The 21369-nt window shown below is 40.5% G+C and overlaps 1 protein-coding gene across 2 annotated transcripts in view; it reads right to left on the reverse strand.

Moving 5' to 3' along the window:
- The window catches only part of prkcha (protein kinase C, eta, a), a 34715-nt gene that overhangs the window by 10812 nt on the left and 2534 nt on the right, over positions 1–21369 (reverse strand). Inside the window, exons 2-10 of one of the 2 annotated variants that reach the window (XM_080413616.1) lie at positions 15654–15717; positions 10893–11046; positions 9531–9565; positions 8447–8529; positions 7576–7705; positions 6431–6564; positions 6180–6320; positions 5072–5245; positions 2405–2559 (exon numbers count right to left, since the gene is read on the reverse strand). In XM_080413616.1, the coding sequence (XP_080269742.1) occupies positions 2405–2559; positions 5072–5245; positions 6180–6320; positions 6431–6564; positions 7576–7705; positions 8447–8529; positions 9531–9565; positions 10893–11046; positions 15654–15717 (1070 nt within the window). Of the gene's footprint in view, positions 1–2404; positions 2560–5071; positions 5246–6179; positions 6321–6427; positions 6565–7575; positions 7706–8446; positions 8530–9530; positions 9566–10892; positions 11047–15653; positions 15718–21369 lie in introns of both variants that reach the window. The other variant, XM_080413615.1, reaches the window with a different exon arrangement.

The raw sequence follows: 21369 nt of genomic DNA on the forward strand, positions 1-21369 counted from the left end.
CTGATTGTGTAACACTGACTCGGATGCTTATGGCCACTGTGCCTAAAGCCTAACAAACAGGCCACATGAGGGCAACTACGCCGTACTGTATGTCAGGGCCACTCAGCCATGGAACACAGGAGTCAGAGCGAAACATCAATGAAAGATTTCAAAGAAAGCGAGAGGTCGTGGTGGGGGTTGTGCACGTTGACACGCATCAGTCTACTCTGAATTCTATCTTCTTATCAGTCACATCACCGCTGTCAGGCGGAAACCTTGCATGTTAAAACAATAGCTTTTCAGGAAATGGAAAAAAATAACCTGTGTTCCAATGGATTGTATTTATCATATTTATAATTTATTTACAAGCTCTTGTTAATACTTTATTTGTAGATGTTTACAAACCCCACAGACAAAGTTAACCTCTTTCAAGCTGGCATCCCTATTTTGGGCATGTCATTATAGGTGAAAACATTCAGGTATTTTCAATGCGATGCATTGTGAACTTGTAGATCGGCTATTGTCACTTATTTTAAGCGACATTGTCATATGACAAAGTATAAAATAGAGCATTCATTTATGTAAAAAGAAAACAATTAAATATGGAGATACAATGTTTCTGCCCAACTGTGACTATATGTTATTTACGCCATTTGGCAGGTGCCTGACGCAAAGCAGCTTTAGAAATGACAATAAGGCTGCATCAATGCCAATGACACTGCTATCGATTAAAAATGTGTCAAAGGATACGAACACTCACAAAAAAAAGCAGCAGGCTTATTTCCATTGTGGTCGTCTTCTCAACAAGCAAGTAGAAAGACCTTTAGTTCCCAACTTATAGACCTTGATGCTTTTCTCTTGATAGGGGATAGAGTTATGTAGTTTTTTCTATTATTACAAATATTCCATTACTGATCTGCCTTAACAGCCCCACACTGCACACATGCCTTCTCAAGAATAAAATAAAAGGAAGTAGAGGCTAAGAAAATTAGAGGTTAGAGGTTACAACGAATCTAGGCAGACCTCAGTTTCTTTGGAATGTGTTTGCAAATGCACCAAGATAGTTTTATCTATCAGTGAGAAAGCAAGAAAACCAATACCACAGTTACACTATCCAAACATAGTAAACAAACACTGACACAATGTAACGCTACTGATGAAAGGTTTCACCATTACAGATACAGTATCAAGACTACAGGCTGCATATTCCTCCAATTTGAAGCAACCCTTTACCCGAAAGTCAAAGAGCACTGGAGAGATAGCTAGTCACAAGAAAGCATGTTACATAATACAAAGATCAATGCTGTAACCATTATGTCAAAGAGAGGGCACAAGGGTAGCCACAAGGCATGCTAGCTGCCATTAAGCGGACTATTTAAGCTCTAACATGCAAGCCATGCCCGACACGCCAGGCTAGCAGCTACAGCAGTTATGCTGCTGTGGTGGGTAAGTACCCACCTAAATATAACTCAGAATCTAACTCTTAGTTCACATGATGGTCCCTTATCATCATGAGTGCTGGCAGGGTGATCTTTTGGGTTGCCACACAATTTAAGTGCACAGCAGCAGCATTTTAGCCTGATCACAAACACACACAAACTGATGTTGAAATTGAAAGCATAACCTCATGAGCTTCCCTCTGTCATTTTGCTTTGAGTTTAAAGAATATACACTACAATAAAAAGAAATGCTAGGCCTGCAATATAAACCGTTCCCCTCATAGTAAAATAATTAATTAATGGGTAATTTTAGTCTTAGTCGAACAAAACGTTGTTAGTAGATTTCAGAAAATCAACATCGGAATGTTCAGTTCTGAACCTCACCAATTTGAAAAGGCTGTTCTCTGATTGTATGTGGCAAATACCAATTTTACTGAATTGTTGTTTAAATCAACTACCGGTAATCGCTTAGTGCACAAATTCCTACGACTATTAGTGCACTAAAGAATGTCTTTAGGCCTGCAATAAGAGTTACGATAGACTATTAGTATCATGGTCCACTCATAGCCTAATTAAAATATTGGAATTTTAATACACAGTAAAATCCGGGACGTTAATTTAGCTGTGAGATTGTGAAAATGGGCCATAAATTAACACCTTTTACTGTGTATGAATGACTGGAGATCCCTCCCTGTAACCACCAACTCGTATGGCCGGTTTATGTCTGTGTGTCTCTGTGATAATGTGTGTGTGTGTGTGTGTGTGCGCGCGCGCGCGCGTGTTGTGATGTAGATACGATCGTAGGACCTAGGATGCATTATAGAAGACCACCTGAGACTCATTATATGGATAACTTAGAGTAGGAACATAACTCTCTGTGTGTGTGTGTGTGTGTGTGTGTGTGTGTGTGTGTGTGTGTGTGTGTGTGTGTGTGTGTGTGTGTGTGTGTGTGTGTGTGTGTGTGTGTGTGTGTGTGTGTGTCAGACCTGTAGATGATGCCTTTGCTGTGCAGGAACATGAGTGCAGAGGTTATCTCTGCCGTGTAAAAACGTGCCCTGGGCTCCTCAAACTTCCTGGACTTCTGGATGTGGAACATAAGATCTCCACCATTCACAAACTCCATCACAAAGAAAAGACGGTCCTGTAAAATACAGTAGGAAGTAATATCAACACTCATACACACCCACACTAGGGAAAATATATTGCAACCGATATTCAAAACCAATAACCAACTTATAACCAAATAATCGATGGGAGATATATTTTCTTATATCAATCGACAGGAAGAAATTCCCAAAAAGAGAGTATAATCGACTAAATCGATTAAACACTTAACCCTTCGTTGTACAATGGCGGCGTAAAGGTAGATCTGTTTTATTCACTTTTTTTTTTATCGTTCACTAATCGTAACAGAAACAAAATAATCGTCATATTCATTTGAAGTCATATCGTCCAGCCTTATAAACTCTCACTCATACACACACACACACAATTGTTACATAATTGCCTGATAACAATTATTTGAGCTAATTGCAATTATTTTACATAATCGTTAGAATTGTTCATATTTTGTGCATATACGGTGAAAATTTAACCCACCAACTTTATTTTAAAATAGCCAATCTACAAGTTCACTACACATCGCATCAAGTAAAAATTATTAAGTATATGGCCTCTTCTCTGTACATATATTTTGATTATTGGTACCAGTCATTGTCATATCTGCTCTGTGTACATTTTGTTTACCAAGGCTTCAAGGCAAACAGAAATGTATATTTGTATTTATATATTCCAATGTTCAATGGCAAAAAACACAATTAAATCATCAATCAATTATTTGTATGACAATTAATCGTCAGCTAAAACTGCCTGATCGTGACAGCCCACACACCCTGGGGAATGGACCGTATCATTAGACAAACCCAAGAACACACAGAAGGCACAGAGGATGTAAAATCTATGATGTGAAATCTATGTGCTTCTTGTAAATATCACAAAATGCATTGCAGTTTCATGTGTGACTGTGCAGTTAGCAGCAGGATAGAAAAGCATGTGGGTAAAACATGTCGATTAAAAACCCATTCGAATGTTATATGGAACATGGCCACCCAGCAAATGGTAAAAATCACTGCAGTGGGACATGACGTGCAGATGTGGTCATCACCTCACTGTTAAAAGTGATCTGTTATCCTGGTTGTCCTCATATTTCAATCTTGTTACTGGTACCAAATGTTCCCACGACCTCTTTTTATTTTCTCTTGTTCTTTTTTTGTATGTTTATATTTTTATTTTTACTGATGTTTTTCTATTGTTTTTTTGTACTTTTTGATTTTATGTATGTATGCATGTATGTCTGATAAAACCCTGAAAAATAAAGAGTTTAAAAAAAAAAAAAAAAAGTGATCTGTTATTTAGCGTTTGAAATTACATTTATGGTGTGCAATCATACTGTGGTAGCGGAGGATGCATCTTGAATCGATTGGAAATGGCTATATCTTAACTGGACATACAAGCTCGATGCATCTTTGTAAAAGTCCATATGAACTGTACTCTACATATAATATGCAAGTTCAATCATGATAATGGCTACAACCATAATATTTATATTTACTGTATATTACTTTTTCTGTATAGCTCTTTTACAGAAAGCCATTTTAAAAACCATTTAATTAATCAATGTATTCATTGATGATTACCAATGGTACATGATTATGAAAAGTAAATTGTCCTAGCCCACTGGTGGAATGTGGGGTCCGGGAACCCCAGGGGTCCTTTAGGGGGTTCCAGGGAGTCCCTAGCCAAATGTTCAATACTTTAGGAACCAAATGTACCTTTAAAGGTCTGTAACTCTGAGAATGTTCACATTTGTGTTAACTACACCCTGAGGATTTTACAATGTAGATTGAGGTCCCAGAGATAAAACAATTTGTTAAAGTAGGGACCGTGGCCTAATGCATATGTAACTGGGGATCCTTTAAATTAAAAAGGCTGAGATATTACTTCTCTAGTCTGATTCACTGTGAAGGTTACTTGGGGTTCAAATGAAGGAATCAGACTAGACTGACCTTTCTGCAGTTGAAGAATAGCTCTGGTATTCAAAGAGTCATTCACTCCCTCAAGCTCCTGCACATTGTTATTCATATACTACAGACACAAGACTGGGAAAATGCTGCCACCAGCAGGACATTGTGTGTATAAACAGGTGCTCTGTCTGTACTGTATCTGAGCTGTGGGAAGACCCTCTTTTCACTGTGTTTCGCCCAGGCTATTTAAGACAAAGACTATAAATTATAGAAAACAAGTATAATATTCTGTATGCCTTCATACTTGATATGCAACAAATAAACAGATACATCTATGAATGTAAATGACTGTACTGTATGTAACTGTAACTATATTTTGATGAGGAGTTACCAAACTTCCATTCTACGTTATGGACTAGTTATTTCTAAAGCTTGGATAATTGTGAAAACTAGACGACTCTATAATTATAGTACATGCATACAATATGAGATCAGTTTGTTTGATGCATATCAAGTATGAAGGCATACAGAATATTATAATCCATGTTTTACTATAATTTGTATAGTCGGGCCAATGGCGAAACGCAGTGAAAAGAGGGTCTTTTCTCTGTGTGTTATGTGTGTACTGACTGGTGTCTGGAAGCAGCAGTAGAGCTGTGTGAGATAGGGATGGCATCGGGCCAGTGACAGAACCCGCTTCTCCGTCATGGTGCACTCCACGTCATCGTCCTGCAGAATGATGTCCTTCTTCAACACCTTCACCGCAAACACCTTCTCACTGCCGTTCAACTTCGTCAGCATCACCTGACAAGTACCAGAGGGGACACACACACACACACACACACACACACACACACACACACACACACACACACACACACGAATGTTTTATAGATCACAAGTAATATCTTGAATATTAAGGTCCTTACACACCGGGAGTGTGTTATTGGTGCGATTAATTCGGCTGAAAATATATTAGTAGTAAGTATAAAGGTCCTTTCAAACGGCAAGCGGCCAACGCGCCTATGTAATTCATTTTCAATGAGAGGCGGGCGATTATTTGGGACGCGCGGAGAAGTTGAGGGGCGGTGAGGCGAGCGGGCGCGGTCCCGTGAAACTTTCGCGCGCGTGCTCGTGCGTGCACGCGCGCGGCAAGAGCTGGATTGTGGTGAGCTTTTGTTTTCACCGCACTGCGCAGGAGGACAAAACAACAATGATCGCGGCGTGATCACCGCTGATCCGAGCGGTAACGCCCACGTGAACCGCTTGCCGTGTGTTACGACCTTAAGCATAAGTGTTGTTTGTGTCATGAGTGCATCCACACAGAACGTGTGTGTGTGTGTGTGTGTGTGTGTGTGTGTGTGTGGGTGGGTGGGTGGGTGGGTGTGTGTGTGTGTGTGTGTGTGTGTGTGAGTGAGAGAGAGATCAGGGCCCACTTGAAAATCTTGACAGTTCGCAGCCCTCCCATCTGAGCACTTAACATGGCTGCCGTGCTAAGTGGTCAGATGGGTGGGCCGCGTGCAATTTAATTTAAAGATCGATCAACCGATTGTGTTACGGCTTGGATCAGTGGAACCAATGTAGTGAACACTTTTTTATTGGCATCACTATGAAAACAGATTTTTTTTTAAAGTTTTAAAGAAAATACCATGTCATTTTTTTACCACCAGTGGGCCCCGGACCACAGGTTAAGAATCACTGCTTTAGTCCTCAATAAGCTTTTACATGTATCCCCCACCTTGCCAAAGCTGCCTTTTCCCAGCACTTGGAGGAAAGTGAAGTTGGAGATTCCCAGCCGTCTGTTTGGCTGCTGACTTTCCTCGTTCCCTCTCTTCACGGTAGAAGCCCTTGAGTGACTCTGGCTTCCCCCGTTACTAGCCTGGGAGCGGAGTGACATGACATGAGGCGTTAAGATTCACTCTCTACTTTCTGTATACGTTTTTTTCTTTTCTGTGAGTACTGTACTGTTTTGTTCAGTGGACGTACAACTGAGTTGCTGCGTTTGGAGAGTGCCCCAGGCTCCAGGCCCATCTCTGCCAGCTTCTTGGCCAGTTCCACGCTGTTGACACCGCAGCTGGGCGCCACGTTGCCCTTACAGCGGATGTGCACGTTCATCTTACAGACTGAAGAAAGAGAGACAGACAGGGGCACCACTTTTAATCACTTTCAATATTTTAGGTATGTCGACATATAGGCAAAAGTTTTCAACGATTTTCAACAATCTTCGGTACCTAATCTCCAAGCTCACATCGCAACGCATTGTGAGATTGTAGATCGGCTATTTTTGCACCACACTGTCGAATGACAAAGTATAAAATAGGGCTCAAGAGGTAAAACAACACTGATAAGGAAGCATAAATTAAGCTTCAATGGGTGTCAGACACGCATGAACAACAATCTAGACAATAGCCTGGAATATGATATGATAAACTGATATGTGGAATAAACATGTTATGAATGAATATGGACAATTTTCTATTGCTATTTTTTTTTTTTTTTAAAGCTTTAGAGCATCATGTACAGGCAGTACATAGGTTTTCAGCATCTAAAACGAATTTACAGTCAAATGTAGCCCTATCTGTGTTTGGTATCTCTCACAGTCAAGTAACTGAACATTGACGTGGACAAAGTTAGGCATACCGTTACATTTGCCAAGATGAAATATAAAAAAGAATGAATGAATTTGTAGGCTTAGTGCTGTGTACATTTCTAGATTACCTTTCCAATATGATGTTGTACAACGAATTGTGTCTAAACTTGATTGATTGAATACTTTATTAACAGTTTGCAAGTAGTACAGTGGTACGATTTTACAATGATTGTTAAAAGGAGAACACAAAAAGCCCTAGAGGCTGGTTTCCATTGTGGTCCTGTGTATTCAATTCATCGAGATGAATGAAACGCTCTGTCATTGCTTATTTGAAATGTATCGGTAATACTTTCCTATTACATAACGGTACAGATTTCTTACTGTAATATCACTATGCTTATATATACATTTTATCTAGACTATAATCATGATTGGGTATATGATTTCACCCATGCTGTACATTGGAAAGGCAGGCTGAGCGAGTGGAAGAGAATTGAATGACCCAGAGATTGGTGTAGAGACAGATGCTGGCAGTTGTTCTTACTTTTGCAGTGCAGACCCTGTCTCACTATTCCCCACAGCAACGAGCCACAGTGGTCACAGAAGGTGGGCGACTTATAGTTGTGGATGTTGAACTTGTGAGGGACGTTGATGCTGAAACCCTGGTTTATGGACTGACAGAGAAGAAATGCAATCACATTTATTTATGCAGCATTTATCCCATTTAAACCCATCGCAATCCAGAAGGCAGCTGTATGGTTTATACACACATTTTTGTCCAGTATACCATCTCACTGATCATAGCGTGGCACATGAGATGAGTGAAAATGTTTAGTTCCCATTTTTTCTCACACAACGTGATCTATGGCCATTTGTGGGAGGGAAATAATAAAACAAATTATGTATATTATTCAGAATTCCCCCATAGAAGAGGAACTTGTCATGTTCACTAAAATGCAGCGAAACACCGCCAAGTATTTACATTCTCCAACAAGTAATTATTCAGCTAATCAAAGTAGAGGTTACACAGTGTTCTAGCTCAGTGAGCATCTCAACACAAAAACGGGAACTTGTAGGGCCCCTGGACAGGCTGGTTGGTGGTTTGGTTCTACTCATATACGTAGATGTGTTTGCCACTATTATGGTCTGAATGCATTCTGGGAGGAACCTTTATATACTGTAACACATCTCCAGACTCATCAATTACAGCTTCATGCAAAAACATTTGATATGTGTCAACACCAGCAATCTGCTGTTAACACCAGCAACCTGCTGTTAAGAGAGAATCTGGGAGCAGCTGATGCACGTGATGTTTGCACGTCATTCCTGACAGCTATTTTATTGGAATAGTGTAACTTCCTTTATTAGGTTCTTGCATAAATTGAAGTGTTTTGAGTGTCACTAGTTGCTCTCACCGGGTCGCTTGCAGGCTTCTTCATGCGTGGACACACTGTGACAACCTGCGTGTGGCATCGCTTGTGGACAACGCAGGTGCACACTGTAACCAAAAGAGCAACAACAAACACTTCATATCAGGTCCACATACTGTAGCCCAGTGGTTCCCAACCTTTTTCTGGACCAGGCCCACTTGAAAAATCTTGACGGTGTTCGTGGCCCAGCCATCTGACCACTTGAGAATGTTTATTTTAATGATCAAATGATTGTGTTCCACCTTACCTTGGATAAGTGGAATCAAGTTCTTTATTTGTATCACTGTAGACTCATTAAAATCATTGTGTTTTACCAATTAATTGGGGTCCCCCTTGCAATACCCTCACAGCCCACTAGTGGGTCCCGGCTCACAAGTTGAGAATCACTGCCGTAGCCCATATGTACATTTTTGTAACATCGAAAAGCGTCAGAAAGCGTTGAGAGACCGCGTGAGACAGCATCTCTGGGCAGAGTCATACAGAGACCAGAAGGGCTCCATTAGCAACGAGGAAGTTTCAGAGTATGAAGCTTCTGAGGCTCGCTGACTTCCTGTTTGGGGGATGGGAGGTGGGGCCAGGTGGGCGGGTAGGCGTGGGTGGGGGGTTCTGGTGGTCGGAGCATTGCAAATCGAGACGAAAAACAAAACACAGAAAAAAGACAGACTGTGCTACAGAGTTAACAACTTTACGTCCAATATACTTCGCCGTATGACTGATAGTGAAAATAGAGTTTGAATGTCTGCTATTTTAGATTTTTTTTTAATGTATTTGACATTTTTGAGAATATAATGACGTGCCCAAAATAGGGATTTTGGGCACGTTGAAAAGGGATTCATACCAGAGAGAGGAAAGCGAGAAAAAATGACAAGCTGAGAGATTAACTTGACCAGTTTTAACTTGGCGTCCCTATTTTGGGCATGCCATTATACGGTAATTATACTGTAGGCAAAATTCTTCAATAAACTTTTTTTTTTTCAAAAATAAATGGGCTATTTTTGCCATTTGTCATACAACAAAGTATATGGGCTTCAAGAGTAAATAAACAAATGTGAGGAGGGAAGCTGCTCACCTTGGCACTGGTAGGCCTGCTTTCCAAACACACCCCTACAAAACAAAGACACAAGAATCAGATCGTCTTCACATGGAGAATGTGCAACACGGAGAGCAGGGGACCTCTCATTTAGGCCTGTTAGAATTATTACATAATCACACTGATCGCAATTATTTGAGATACCGCATAATCGTCATAATCGTTGCCATGTTGAAAAATAGTGTAAATAGCAGATCTACAAGCATGCGATGCAATGCATTGTGAGATTATAGATAGGCTATTTCCAAAATTTTCTCCACTGTCATTTCTTTCGGCGATACACCCGTTGAGTTTTAAGTCGATTGGTCCCACATATCTGTCGGATCGGCGCTTCTGAACAACAGGATCTCCATATATGCCTATATATGGGCATATCGGTCGGATAGGCAGTGCTGGACAACCTCCATTCCGACTGATTCAACGCCGGACACTGCACTCCCTTGGGTCCTTTGCTACGCGCGCACCAAGTTTGAAGTCGGTCAGTCGGACGGTTCTCGAGATTAAAACCACAGAGGCGCACGCACGCACACAAAGATTTTGCACATTTATAGTTAAATGTTCCAATGCTCAATACCAAAAACACAATTAAATAGTTTATCGGAAATATTTGTACGACAATAAATCAAGTAAAATGTTATGATCGTGACAACCCTACTCTTATTGGGCCTGAATCACTAAGCTTGATAATTTGTATTTGTGCGTAGGTATATCCTTTCCACGTACAGTCTGATTCATCAAAAGAAAATTTCGGACGTACACTCAAACTCACGTCTGCTCGGAGGCAGACTTATATGCCTCCGACCTTGAGTGAGTTATTAGGATGCCTTATTCTTCATGCAAAATCAATTACAATCTTGCCAAATCTCAAATAAAATCTTTATGTGCCCAACATTGTCATCACATATAAAAAAAGAAAAAAATGTGTGAGTGTTAAATGATCTATTGCTTGGATATAGATACATATTATAGACAAATTCAAAGCAAGTTTTATTTATTTTTTCAGTTGATGCACTTAGAGCTGAATTATTAGGTCCCTCAGCGTGTTTGCCAGTGTGGCCACAGTTTCGCATATTGGACAATCATGCCAATGTCACGCTATTAATTTATAATATTGACCACATCACATGCATGCAGTCTTACCATCTGATGAGGATACAGTATGGATTAAATCTAGCTGTGTCCAACAAACAAAAATGAGCTATACTCGTTATCCGCGCGAATCAAGGGCTCTGCACCCCCTTTCATGAAAGCATGTCCGAGTTGACTTACAGTATGCTTTACACTCAAATAATATCGGAAATGTACAACCAGCTTAGTGAATGAGGCCGACTTATGTCTTACCATATGAACTCTTTGCAGTGAAAGCAGAAGGTGGGCTGACGGAGGAAGGTGGACATGAACTTGTGACCCTTGACCTGGTGGATCCTCCTTTTCACGGCCCCCTGACGTTTTCTCGTGAACTGCTTGAAGGTTTTGTCTTTCACAGTGGCATCATCTGAAAGACAAGATCAGAGGGAGAATTTGTTCTGAAATGCAGCAGGGTTGTAATTTTTTGCAAGCAACCTTTAATGTTAAACCACAGGGATGAGAGAGACTCAACACCCTTTCCTTAAAAAACTATGAACCAAAACAAGGAAGGAAGGAAGATAAACTGAGTTAAAAACATCGAACAAACGATCATTCTTTGGACATTGCGTTTCCAAATTCATCATTGATGAATGATGAGCCATTAATTAACACTTGCATAAGGTTTTACACGCGAGGGCTAAGTATACAGTATGGTCCGACTGTACAGAAAGGCTGTTTTGGAGGGACTGAAAACCACAAGTCCCCACACCTCCAACAGTCATAGCTGTGATGCTGTGAAACAAGAAACCTCAAGAGATAAGATAATTGTGCAAGCCCTTGTTTGAAAACGTAGGCCTATGCATTCTTCATGTCCTCATCTCAAATAAGTAAACGCTGGATAATTTCTTCAAATAGACCGGATCACAGAGGCAGCGGGCAGTACGAGGTGACATGGGCAATTCACAGCTGTAGATAGATAGATAGCAAATTGAAGGGACATTATAGAACAGCAGCGTAGAATGAGAAGTGTGGATTCATATCAATGGTCCATTGTGTGACCTACTAATACTGTAGGTGGCATAGCCTACTGTCAGATAGATGGATAGATATAGATGTCCTGAAGCAGTCCAAATACAACGTTGGATAATGGATCCATTAATTAAATTACAGCGATGAGGTGAGGTCTGCAAGGTAAATGTAGGCTAAATGAAAACACTAAAGTGTCTCCATTATGCAAGTAAATTAAATAGAATAACATTCGATTGTGGGTTAATAAATAGGCCTACATATTAAATCGGCGATCGCTCACATGCGTGTGTATGTGCGAGCGTGTACACGCGCGCCTGACATTGCGCTCCAATAGTTAAAACATCCACAGTACACCACAGTCTATCTTTATTATAGCCTACATTGATATAGAAAGAGGAAGTCATAGAGTTTAAAAAATTAAAATTAAAACAAGGGTATTGTGCAGTCACAGTTACCAACAGCGCTTAAAGCTTGTTAATTTTCAGCATTATTTTATTAATGGGCAGAGTACAATCCCACTTGTTACAGCCAAACTTCATTTGCGAGCATGTACTTATAAGGAAGTTGCGTGGAACAATCGGTTAGTCTGGTATCAATTGATAGGACTCAGAAAACAGAAGTCTCGCTAGACGAGATTGAAATCTCGAGATTTCAATCTCGTCTAGCGAGACTTCTGTTTTTTTTTTTTTTTTCTTTTTTGCATAGTGTTCTGTCACTATGAACGTCAGATCTCACCAAATTTGTTTTTTTTAAAAGCTATTAAAATATGTGATCTAACCTAAGGCCTATCCGCGCACCTTTTAACACATTGGGTGCCAAAACCGTATATATACGGTTTTGCGCATACTAACGTTGAGTGCCAAAACCGTATATATACGGTTTTTGAAAAAAAAAAAAAAAAAAAAACTTTTTTTTTTTCCTTCACAGCAACAGGAAATATCACTCCTACAAGATTTAGACTCCAATCCACCTCCTGGTTAACTTATGACTTCAAAAACCTGTATCTCGGCTCCTGTGCACTTTTTTTTTTTACAATGTTAATTTAACTATTTTCAACTGGCTGCAACTATGGAATGGATTTCCGAATGTTTTAAATTTTTTCCCCCCGATTGTACGAGACCTGTATGTGTGTAATGAGGGGATCACCGTGAGGACGGTGATCACTGAAAATATTTTGTGACTACTTGAAAAAGGTTCAAAATGTTTAAAAAGTCCTGGCACTCAAAGTATAATATTTTAATAAACCTCTGGCACCCAATGTGTTAAGCTGTGGCGGCTCAGGGGTGGAGTTATGAAATTTTTCTACTGTACCATTCATCCTAAGATATCATAACGTCATAGAAAAGGTAAGAAAACTTTAGTCCAAAATTCTCCTTTAAGCAAGAAAGCGGTCCTTACGAAGGCTCTTACCACTTACCAGAGCCTTCGTAAGGACCACACGTAACTCCCTACACAGGATCTCTTTGGGAAACGCGGCCAACGTCTATATCTACAAAGTCATTCGTCCACAGGGTCCTCTTTTATTCCAAATGTAAGATTGTCTTTGAAATAAAATATTTTTGCTGTTATGGAGCCCCCTGCTGGCTTTGGTTTATGTCATCTAAAGCTGTTGAAAGTGAATCCAACTAAACTAAATGCCGCTACATTATCTGAGCAGGGCTTGCTGGATGCATCATTTTAGGAAGTTCATTTAATGCATGCTAATATTTAGCTCTACATCTAGCATTACCCTTCAATTACTATTCTTTATCAAAGCAGTCTGTAAAACTGGACCTCATCCCATGTTCTTCTCATCAAATTACCAACAGTGCAAAAAAGGACAGCAAAATAGTGGTCGATGACACCACAGTCACCTTTATATATCTTTATAAATCAACATAAGACTGCAGATTCAGCATCTTTCCGATTGTTTTCCTGACAAGTGCGGCAGCATTTGTTGAAATTTGGCCTTCAGTCAGCTGTGACAGCAGATGAAAAAGGGAACTTAAGGGAGAGTATGGGGGTGGGGTGACAAATGAAACAAACGATCTCAACTTCTAACCTCAAACAGAAAAACAAGCAGGAAAGGCATGTTGGCCTGTTAAAACCTCAATATGTAAAACCTCTTCGCATGCTACATCTGCAGACATTGGGACTGACAAATCTTACAGACTCTAAAAGGTGCTGCACAGTGACTTAAAGGATTATTGTCTTTGCATAATGGGTCAGACAGACATGCTACAGTGCCTTATACTAGCTGAGCTCTGTACACACAGGAGACAATAAAGCCACAGCCACACTGCACATACATAAGTCAGTAGGTGAATGACACTTATGTGTGACGATAACAAGCGTTCTTCATTCATGACCACCAATTACCAGACAAAGCATACCTACTGTAGTGAATACCTAACCTACCAAAATATGACGTATACTCTATGACACATACTGTCTCATTCTCATATTCACAGACTGAAACAGAGAAATAGTAATACATAAAGCGCACGCACACACACACACACACACACACACACACACACACACACACACCAGTGAGATAAGGTAATCTCTGATGTCTCTGACAGAAGACACTTTTATGCTTAATGCTGGCTTTGCATTTTCACACAGAACCAAACAAAGCCGCCTCCGTGTGCTTTTACATGGCATGCCAGTGGTATGCCACAATGGCTTGTGACGTGTGACAGCGCCTGGAGTTACACTGTGCCGTCTGACAGCTGTAAATGTAATACATTTACAACTATAAGCTATTTATTTATTTTACAAAATACAGACACAAAATGGCCTAATGACGTAGCAGTAACAGAAGATCTGTTTGCTTGATCTTTGCTTCTCTCTCAAACACATGGACAGATTGTACACACAACTTGAGATGACAGCTGTCGTTAGACTTTATACATTTACAACAATAGACTAGGCCTATTCATTTAGTGTAATTGATTTAAATCGGTAGTTGTTGTCACTGTTCGATCAGGTCATTCTTTGGCTCTATCACTACCTCCACAACCGGCTCAAAGACACAACAACAACGCCCTCACATTCCGTGTCTGTACATTTTATACAAAACGGCGAGACGAAATGATGGGGCAACATTCCCGCCTTGAACAGGCTGTGTAAAAGCAGCTAGAGGTGACAAACTGATATTGTGAACCTCTGCGAGACGAAAGGAGGTGGTTACAGTACTTCTAACTGTAATGTTAACAGTGAGTAAGTAGAAATTAATAGCACCGTCATCAATGAAAAGACAAGAATAGGGGAAGTTAACCATTTCAGATGCTGCCACAGGACCATGGGCAGTAAGCTACAGAAAAGTTAATTCCCCCAGGCAATCAGGCTTTTGAATGACAAGACCAAGAGCAGCAAGCTACAGAAAAGTGTATGTAATATTTTGTGTAGGGCCCATGCACACAGTACCTTCAGGCACCTCAAAGTATGCTATGATAATAATTAATATACTGTACATACTTTGCTACTTTACTTCTACTTAATACATCATTTTACTCTTTTGTGCTCGTATATGAGATGTAACAATAAAAATGTTAAATACATTTATTTGTATGGACCGTTATAGAGTCGTTTCTAGTTTTTTCATTTTCTCCCCACTTTAGTCATAGCCAGTCCCCCCCTCCCCATGCATGTAGTCCCTGTCACTGCCAACCCCTACTGTTTGTCATGGAGAAGGTGTAGACAACCACATGCCTCTTCCGATACACATGATGTCTCCTGCTGCTTTTTTTTTCACCCGACAGTGAGGAGTTTCACCGGGAGAGGAACACGCTATCCTCCCAATTCCGCTCCCTGCTGAGCAGGCGCCCCGACCAACCTGCAGCCAATTGTGTTTGTTGGAGCGCCTGCCCGGCCAAGTACAGCAGAGGAATCAAACACCAGTCTCCACAGTGATGGGCAGGAACTTTACCCTACCTGCGCCACCCGGACCCTCATCCCAGGGGAAGAAAGCAATTATGATAAGTGTGAGGCTTGTATTATTACCCAATTAATGAGCCTTACCATCAGTGAAGGATCCATTCAGCGAAATAATGGCATAGACCTTTCCCTCTGGCTCTAGGTCCATCTGACCATGCACATTGGTGGGCAGAGGGAAGGAGGGAGAGAGAGAAAAAAAGAGAGAGTAAATACATTTTATTGCATTTGCATTTAGCATGAGCCAAATGTACTCGAGCATGCTAGCTGACACTGTACACTGTATCAGTCTCTTATCCTCTGTTGATAGTCTGTACATATCCATTCATACAGTAGGCAATAGATATACAGTATATTATTCACTGGTGGTGAGGTGACAGCTTGCAAATTATGCTTATTGATTGAACAAACGTTAACTCCGTCAGAATAAGAGCAGATGCCTAGGTTCAGAGTCTATTTATTTTATTTAATTTTATTTTAATCTTATTCTCTCTATTCTTGCCTGTACCTACAGTACCCTGCGTTTCACTACTGCGGTTGCTCAAACGACAACTGAACTTCTCCATGGGGATCAACAAAGGTTTATCTATCTATCTAGCAGAACGACATACCGGTAATGGTATTTATTTTGTCAAAAGAGTAATTTGTTCTTTAAATGTCTACAGTGTGTAAATGCAGCATTGTAGGTGAAATGCATCGCTTGATACACAAACAAGACATTAGCCAAAGCAGTTGTTGGGATGTGTTGTGGGAAGACTGACAGCTTTGGTCGTACCTTTAAAAACATTGCGATCATACTACGATTACCTGCCCTGAATAGTACAGTACATGCAGCAGTGTGTGCGTAATGTGGGGAGAATTTACTCAACGTAACAGAGAGACAAGAGAGCAGGTCTGGCAGGTTGTGCTGGGTGCAATCATTTGGAGCACAGATTAAAGTGTTGTCCACACCAAGGGCCGTCCACAGTCCACACCAAGCAATACAATGATAGCCATAAATATATAATATATTTGCTTTTTAAATTATTCTAACTCAAGAGGATAGCAGAGTCAACACCACAACAGTAATGACGACAGTGGTCACACCCAGCTGGGAAGAGACCACGGGGCAGACAAAGGATCAGGTGTGGGATGACGACAGTGGTGAACAATATATTTATAGTGCTTGGTGTCCCACCGGAATGCATTCCCCACACCCGTAGCACACTCAACACATACCCAAACATTACATAACCTACTAAACCAAGCGTAAAGTTAATCAAACCCATGCCACAACTAAATTGTATTAATTAAGGGCATCCATCATTTCAAGGGTGGCCAACTAGTGATGACTGCGGCAAAGTGCTGTCATTATGTCAATAGGCCATTTTGGCGTAAATCAATTACAAATGTCTAAGTAATCAATAAGAGGACATACAGAAGGCGGCACTGACAAAGAGCATAATTAATTTATGCTACATCACACAAGGGTGTCGCTTGCCGAAAACAGCAGCGCTTCTTCCGCCGTCTTAGACTAGCATACAGTAATTAAAACATGCCATATAAAACTATTGGTGTCACATATGTAATTATGTATACACCCCCACCACTGGAACATCTTGTTTAGCTACAGTACCTGTGGCCAGTGACTTTCACTTTCAAAACCTTTGCATCATGCATGTCACACAAACAGAACGTGGCACACAACACCAATGGTTTTGATAATGTGGATTGTGGAAGTTAAATGGTGGATTTGTGGATAGGACTCTATATGAACAAACTTGTTATATCAGCAAAACACATCGCATTCTGTTTGTGTGACATGCATGATGCAAAGGTTTTGAAAGTGAAACTGGTCAAAGTCACTGGCCACATATCTGTCTAGGCAGTTCGCGTGACTGCTCTGCCCACTTAGAAGTTAATATCCTCATTCTATGGCTTACTTTACTCAAACTCCAGAAGAACGACAATGACACGACATAGCAGTATAATACTGTGGTTCCCAAGCGGTGTGCCGAGGCACACTGGTGTGTCCAAGTGCGCCTTAAAAGTTGTGACCACACATTATTATTGCAATGTAACTACATAAAAGAAAAGTTTTAATTTACTATATCAGTACTTTGAACACTAATTTTTGTAGGCAAACATAAAAAAAATGCTTTACCAAATGTAGAAACAAATAGCGGAAATAGCCTATCTACAATCTACAAGGTCACAATGCGTCGGCTATTTCTCGCTATGAAAACGTGTGCCTTGAGATTTTCAGTTGCATATTGGTGTGCATGGGGCACAAAACGTTTGAAAACCACTGGTACTACAGTATAATGCATCACTCATTTTCTGCGAAAGAGTCTTTCTTGCTTTCTCTCTCTCTCTCTCTTTCTCATAATACAAGTGACGTGGTAAGCAGACTTGGGTCAAAAGAAGATAAAACAGTTATATTCTACAGGTGTGTGTGTGTGTGTTGCTGACAGGATGCAACTATTTTTACATCACAGAAAAGGAGGTTTCGAGTCTTTTTAGTGTGGGAAAACTTTTTTTTTCTGGGGCTAACTTTACGCTGTGGAAAATGTTGTTTGTTTTCAAAAGGCATGTGAGGTTGAGGGGTAAACTGCTTCAATTACTAATATTCTTGGTGATTTCTCAACATTTAAAGTCAGATAAATTAATCTGGAAATATCTAATTAAAGAGATTAAATTAAAGTACAGTTGGGGTTTGACAAATGAATTAAATAAAATTATATAACATAATATAACATCTAGTACCAAAGCTTGTTTTACATGTAGTGGTAAAACTAATTCAGCCAATACCGAAGCTAATATAAATAAATAAGTAAAAACTTCAACTGAAAAAGGATTAACACAATTCACTATTTTATGTTGAACATTGTGCGACTTAGTATAAACTAAGCCGTGGGAGTAGTAGAGCCAGGGTGCGAGTGGTGATGGAAAATGACCTCTGCATTGAGGATGTGAGCACAAGGGTGAGAGGCAGGCACATGAGGTTGACACAGAAGCAGGACATGAGAGAGGCATAAATGACTGTCTCATTCTATTGTGAGCAGCTATCATGTGGTGAACAACCTCAAGAGACTGCTCTTTTTGATACTATGGCTTCACATTCTGATGATCTTAGAAAGTGAGCATAGAGTTTACACTGCTGCTGTTTTGGTGCCCCAATGGGATTGTGGCATAGACACGTATGTATGTCAGATGCATATCATTATTTATAAGTAGGTTTTGGTGAGTTCACTCGGATTCTTCAAGGCTCTGTGTGTACGCCACTATGCTGCAGCAATTTGGTTTAAAATGTAAATGCATATGATCGGAGGTAGTAGACCCATATGCAGTGCAAGTGGGTCTCACCTTCAAATTATAAAGACAAGATAGAGTGAAGTTTTTGTCTTTTGGCTATGAGCCAACACTAAGCATTGTGACATTAAGCCCCTGAGCGTTGCAGAGACAGTGGTAAAAGCTGCAATACATTTAGCAACGTGGGCGTGCGGAGGCCTGTGAGCCTTACACTCTGTTGCTTCACTGAGGACAACTTTATTTGGAGGGGCTAACCGAGCGTTAAACACGCCCACAGTGGAGACCTAGCTCACAGCAAGTAACTTCAGGCTTGCATCTTGAAGTGAGAGTGACTGCTTCACTTATGAATTACACCTGGTTTTCCATAGAAACCGTATGCAGTTCCATACTCTACTGTAGAAACCGAATGCAATTCCATACTCTACTGTACCTTATTGTTAATCCCTGTACGTTATTACCTGTTCACTCCTTTCAATTATGAATCTGAAGATATCCATAGGAATGGAGACTAATCTGCATAAATTCCATGTTGTTGCTAGTCTGTAGCCTAAAATATCTACCTCCCACTCAAGGAGAGACACATAGGATAAATGTCAATAAAACAGGACAATGATGAGTCCCGTGGCACATAGTCGATACCAGCTGTCTGCTCCAGGACTGTAAAGGTTCAGGTTTCATTGCTTTGACACCTGCAATTGCTTTCTCCCACGGGGACGAAAGTTAACCAGTGGAGTGAAACTTCATTATGAAGGGCAGCTTGCAGTAAGAAGTGTCATGTTGACCGGGGTGTTCCCGAAATGTCAGAGGATCAGAAGGACACCATAACTGACTGCACTCAGGATTGGTATAACATGGAAGCCTAGCTTATTCTTCACCGTACACCAGAATATCACGCCATCAAGTGTAAAACGGCCACATCACATTTCTTTTACGGCATGACTATGTAGGACTATGTAGGAGGCAAGTCATAACGTGGGTGTATTATTTTCCTGTGTGTAGGTCTGTCTGTCTGTCTGTGTATCCAGAGCTAATCTCATGAATCACTGGACCAAGCAGCGCCAAATTTCTTATGATCTTTAAAATATTGAATCTTTGATTTTATAATGAAGGTCAATGGGACTAGGTTGATGAAACCTTGCCCAAATTTGGAGTCTTAACATCACAGGCCGGCCATGTGAAGTCCGGGATCCACATGACGCCTCATATGTGGATCTCCAGATCCACATGGTTAAAACAAGACCAGGAGACCTGGTTCTGCCAGACCCAGAATAAGTACTTTATAAGATCAGAGCACTACGTCACGGCTAAGCCGGACTTCACATGACGTGTCAGCCTGTGTCTATGCCCATGTATGGACGAAAGGGGGACAGACTTTTATAAGCCGGACTTCACATGACGTGTCAGCCTGTGTATGCCCATGTATGGACGAAAGGGGGACAGACTTTTATGGCTGGGGCCTAAGGGCAAAGGGGGCATGCCCATGTATGGAGAAAACAGGTACAAAGCCTCATGTAGGCCGACCCCTTGGGTCTGGCAATGATTACAAATGTTCCTAGTACCATCCTGACATTTCACCATTTGTCATATATGGGCTGCTGGTGACATAAGTCATTGTAGCATGTATGGCATTGTCTGATCTACAATGCTGTGTGTCTAATATGCAATTAGCCTACTTAGACAAGTCTTGCGGAGTTTAAATAGTTATTATGACCCATAGAATAACGAGCAGATAGAAATAAGCCCTAATGGGGATCCTAAATAAACATTTGCTGATTTTTTTTTTAGATTTGGTGTAAAAGCGGCCTAAGGACAGAGCAAACTCAGGTCCAGTTTACTAAGTCAAAATGGTTTAAGTGGTTAAACATTTCACTCCAGACATCTGTAGTAAGAGGGCTGTGTTGGATTAAAGATGGGGTGTTATCGCCTATCTCTTGTTTGTACTCGCTAGGTCACATGGTGAGTAGGGCAGGCCAAGGTGCTGTTAGATGTGGTTTCAAGTGCACAATGCTTCACATCAACACTGCTTAGCTCACAGAAAGAAGAATTAACACCTTAGTACAGCAGAGGCGTGACCTATTTAAGATGTTACTTAAGGGCACAGCAAAAGACTGTGCTTTTCAATTGACAACTACGGCTGTAACGGTATGAAATTTCACGGTACAGTACCGTACCAAAATACAGTGGTATACAGTATGGAACGGTATTAATTTTTTCCCCCTTTCAACTAAATGTACTATGGCCTATCAAAAGGTGGGAAATACGAATTTTGCTTTGAAAATAAACATTGGTTTATTGAACTGATCTATTATGGGGGCTGAGATGTTTGTATTGTAAAAAAGTTTGTATACAATCACAACACTCAACCTAAACAAGACATTGAAATGACTTCTTTTGTGTGTAAAACCTGTATTGTTTCTGCCATTCTGGCAACTAAATGTGGAGAAAAATCTTCAGTCTACTTTTCTATTGACTGCTGCATTACAGTATTGAGATACATTCTGCGTAGTGCTGG

Source organism: Gymnoscopelus braueri (genome assembly GCF_963280865.1).
Source record: "Gymnoscopelus braueri genome assembly, chromosome: 19".
Lineage (NCBI taxonomy): Eukaryota > Metazoa > Chordata > Actinopteri > Myctophiformes > Myctophidae > Gymnoscopelus > Gymnoscopelus braueri.